Below are 4,193 nucleotides of genomic sequence, written 5' to 3'. Positions count from 1 at the left end.
GAGATATTTTGATACAGTCATGCAATGAGTACACCTGCATTGCTTGATATCAATTCCAAAATATGCCACGTTGATACTCACTTTATATATATTATGTAAATGGAATGAATGAATAGGTAAGTAAATAGTACCAGCCATTCTTTGATTTGGTTCAGAAAACTAGTGTTTGAATTTTGGCTTTAGAATAAACAACTGCAAGAAGTTTTGTTTGAAAAAATTTTAATAAACAATAAAATGTAATATTTAACAGAATAGAAAGCTAAATATGTTTTCTAATCTTAAGACAATGTAAAGGCAAACATTTGTTATATAAGAATGTAAATATCATAAATATGATAAAATATAAGAATAAATAAATGAATAAAAATAAATAACACCTTAAATACTAATGCCCCTGGACCTAAGTCTTTTTAACATATACTTGCTTAATATACTGAAAAAGTACTTGCAGAATTAATTCAATTCTCTGATTAAAGCAGAAATAAAAGTCTTTTGAAACAACCAGAGTCACATGTGCAAGTGCTATATGGCAAATTAGTCAATGAGAATCATTTCAAGATGAGCCGAGGTCTCCATCTTTACTTCTCAATCTTTCTTGCAAGTTTGTTGTTAAGAACAAGGATCTCAAGATTTCCACTCTGACAATTTCCCAGGCACAGTCACTGTATTTCTTCTCTTTCAGGTAGACCTGGATTCTCTGGAAGTACCTCCTCAAGGTCAGTGCAGGACTCCTAATCGCCCCAGCAGATAATCCTTCTCCCATTACCTGCACCAAGCAGGTCTCCAGGTGTGCCAGTTGCTGATGAAGTCTAGCGTGGAGTTGGTCTAAAAAGGTCGTGTTCCAGGCAGCAGAGGAGTGCTCTGTGTGGAAGAGGTTGAAGATCTGCTGCAGCATCTCATGGAGAACAGACATGGCTTGGGCCTTCTGCACCTGGCTCCCTTCCACCATCTCCTGGGGGAACCTGAAGTCTCTTCTGTCCTTGAGACACAAGAAAGGGGAGATTTTCTGCATTTGGTGTAGAAGCACCAAGATGTTCCTGTTAAGTTGGCCATAGTTCCGAGCCAGATCACAGGCCAGAGATCCAACAGGGCTACAGCTGGTCACCACTAGAGCCACCAGTAGAGGGAACAGGTGAGCCATTGGGAAATGTGAGTGCTGCAGGTTTTACTGAGCTGGAATGAGGGCTTAATCTTGGACCCTAGGTTTTCTGAAGGCATTCCTTGTATGCATGGCTTTTAATAGGAAAGAAATGGTTTTCATTTTCTGAACATTTCTCTGTACTTTCACTTTCTTTTTTTGTTTTCATTTGTGTGTTCTCCCTATGACCTTAGAAGGATGACAATAATCTATTAATTTTGGATTAGAAGTTTATTTTTCCCAGTAAACTTCAGCTGTGTCAATACAAATGGATAATTAATCAAATGAAAAACATTTTGGTACTAAAGTCATAAGTGTATAGACTATAAGTATGTAAATAATCTGACACACTCACACTACACTAACTTTATATATAATACATATTTATATATACACATTGTATACAGTGAATATATGTATATGTAATATGTACAGTGTATATATATATATTCATATGTATATATGAAAAATTCCTTTTCTCTGTTCTAGAAACAAAATTTTAACCCTTATCCATTTTTACCCTCCTAATTTTACATAGAAAGTCAGGTCCTATGGGTTTCCATATTTGCTTGGGGATTTACCAAATCATCTGCAGCAAATAAGCTCTTTAGAACCAATAACGGGATTTTGCTGTTGTTTGTTTTTTAGAGAAGAGGTCTTACTCTGTCGCCCAGGTTGGAGTGTGGTGGCATAATCAGAGGTCACTGCAGCCTTAACTCCTGAGCTCAAGCAATCCACATGCCTCAACCTCCTGAGTAGCTGGGACTACAGGCATGCACCATCATGCCTGGCTAATTTGTTGTTGTTGTTGTTAGAGATAAGGTCCCACTATGTTGTTCAGGCTGGTCTCAAACCCCTGGTCTGAAGCTGAGGACTCCTGTCTCAGCCTCCCAGGTAGCTGGAATTACAGATGTGAGCCAAAAACAAGGTTTTGTTTACTGTTTTATTCACAACAGAGGATGATGATGAGTGAATGAGCTTCTCTGATGTTTTTCTTCCTTCTAGAAAACATTCATGCAGGTCTGTGTGGTTACGCTTCACTGGGACCGCAAGGTGAGGATTAATATAAACACTTTTTCTTTCCATCATTTACTTACTGAGGTCAATAGTACTCCCCTGGGTGTGTCACTATCCCAGGTGGAATCCTGATACTTTACAGGTGCAAATGGATGTGGAGATTCTAATTTGCAGATACTTTACTTTCCCAGCATCTCCTCACTCACAAGGTAGTTATCACATCTAGTAACACCTTTTTCTCTAACAAGTACTCTCCACCCAAACCCTCCAGACTCACCCTCAGGAGTCTCACAACATCCTGATGACTTCAGAACTCTTTTGGTGAGAGGAGATTGGTTCCTTTGTGAGCAAAACTATTAACCCTCCAAGACCCTTGCCCCTAGAGTGTTTGTCTGAGGGACCCTACCTCTTAATGACGAACTTCGTCTCTCCTGACCCGTGTGTCCAGGTATCAAAAGTTTCAACAGCCCTCAGATGCTGATAGCAAAGGTTTCTTTTGTCTAAAGAAGGTGGAAGAATTACCCAATTACAATCATTTTACCTTCATTAGTCAAATAATTTCCCACCATTTGCTTACTGAGGTCAATAGTGCTCCTTTAGCTGTGTCAATTTCCCAGCTTGGAATCTTAGTTTATTTTTCATTAAAAAAATTTTTGGGGGGTATGGAGTCTCGCTTTGTTGCCCAGGCTGGGATGCAGTGTCATGATCTCAGCTCACTGCAATCTCTTCTGCCCGGGTTCAAGCAATTCTCCTGTCTCAGCCTCCCAAGTAGCTGGGACTACAGGTGCATGCCACCTGTAGTCATTTTTGTGTTTTTAGTAGAGATGGAATTTCATCATATTGATCATGCTGGTCTTGATCTCCTGACCTCAGGTGATTCACCTCCCTCGGCCTCCCAAAGTACTGAATTACAGGAGTGAGCCATTGCGCTGGGCCCTGATATGGTTTTTATTGTTCAATTCTTTTATGTAAGCTATTGAACATTTGTTATCCTCAGTGTTTCTCAGGTGGGCACAGGGGATCAGTGATGGTGTTATCTTTCATTAGAAGCTGATATTACAGAAACTAGTGATCTTCAGTTGCTCATTCAGTCACTGCAATTCTATCTAAGGGTTCTTGCCCCCGCTATCTCTTAGTCACTCTGACAATGCGTGGAGGTTAGACACGGGCTTTTCTGTCAGGGAGAAAGAGCTTTCCTTTATGATTTTTTCATTCTAAAATTTTGTACCTTATTTTTACATAGTGGTTTACTGGGCCAGGTTTGTCTTGCTGCATCTGCATTACTTTCTAGTTCATGACAAAATAACACAACTTAAAGGACGTAAAAGAAAGGCAAAGGAGCCACACTATTTTTATCTATAATTCACATGACTTCAGATTTTTTTCTTTCTCCTTTCAGCTTTCTTAGAAAGCAAAACTTGACGGCTGTTTTGGGGCAAGAAAGAAAACAAACATGAGTCTGAATGTCATGAAAGTGAGAGAAGGGAAGTGGCTTTCTGCTGATAAAATAGCCAAGTATAAGTTAGCAAAATTAAATGCAGCAAAATTGGTGACCTGGGGTTCTGGCAGAGGGGAAGAATGGGGCCAATGTTAAAGTACACAGCTAGTTAATAAATCCACCTAGGCAATGAAAAGAGGGCTTTGAGAAACCCAGGGTAAAAAATAAAGGGAATTGGACAATCCCAAAGATTCTGCTCTATATCTGGATAATAATAATAATGATGATGGTACTAAAAATGATAACATTGAAATTTGTTACATGCTAAGACCAGCCTCTGTTCTTTGAAGCCTCTAATCTTTGAAAATATTAACTCGATCTTCTCGATAACCATATTTAGATTCCACTCATTTATACAATTTTCAGAGAGAAATATAAATCTGAATAGATGAGCTATTCCAAACACACCAATGATTTGAAGTCAAACCTTTAGTGGGAGTCAATATAGTGGCTTATCTGCAGGACCCAATCAACGGAAGTGGAGGATGGATATGAACAGAGAATGTATAAACCAAGGAGAGGCCAGGGCATGAAGTCAGG

General features: G+C 39.1%; 1 protein-coding gene across 1 annotated transcript; it reads right to left on the bottom strand.

Moving 5' to 3' along the window:
- Nucleotides 1–212: 212 nt before the first annotated feature.
- LOC108296170 (interferon omega-1-like) lies at nt 213–1,466 on the bottom strand. Its single transcript, XM_017518576.2, has one exon. The coding sequence runs from the start codon at nt 1,139–1,141 to the stop codon at nt 554–556; it is 588 nt and encodes a 195-aa protein (XP_017374065.1). The 5' UTR covers nt 1,142–1,466; the 3' UTR covers nt 213–553.
- Nucleotides 1,467–4,193: the final 2,727 nt, after the last annotated feature.

Source organism: Cebus imitator, unplaced genomic scaffold, assembly GCF_001604975.1.
Source record: "Cebus imitator isolate Cc_AM_T3 unplaced genomic scaffold, Cebus_imitator-1.0 Scaffold688, whole genome shotgun sequence".
Classification (NCBI taxonomy): domain Eukaryota; kingdom Metazoa; phylum Chordata; class Mammalia; order Primates; family Cebidae; genus Cebus; species Cebus imitator.
The sequence above is the reverse complement of the archived record's forward strand: the minus strand, read 5'-3'. Positions and strand labels throughout refer to the sequence as shown.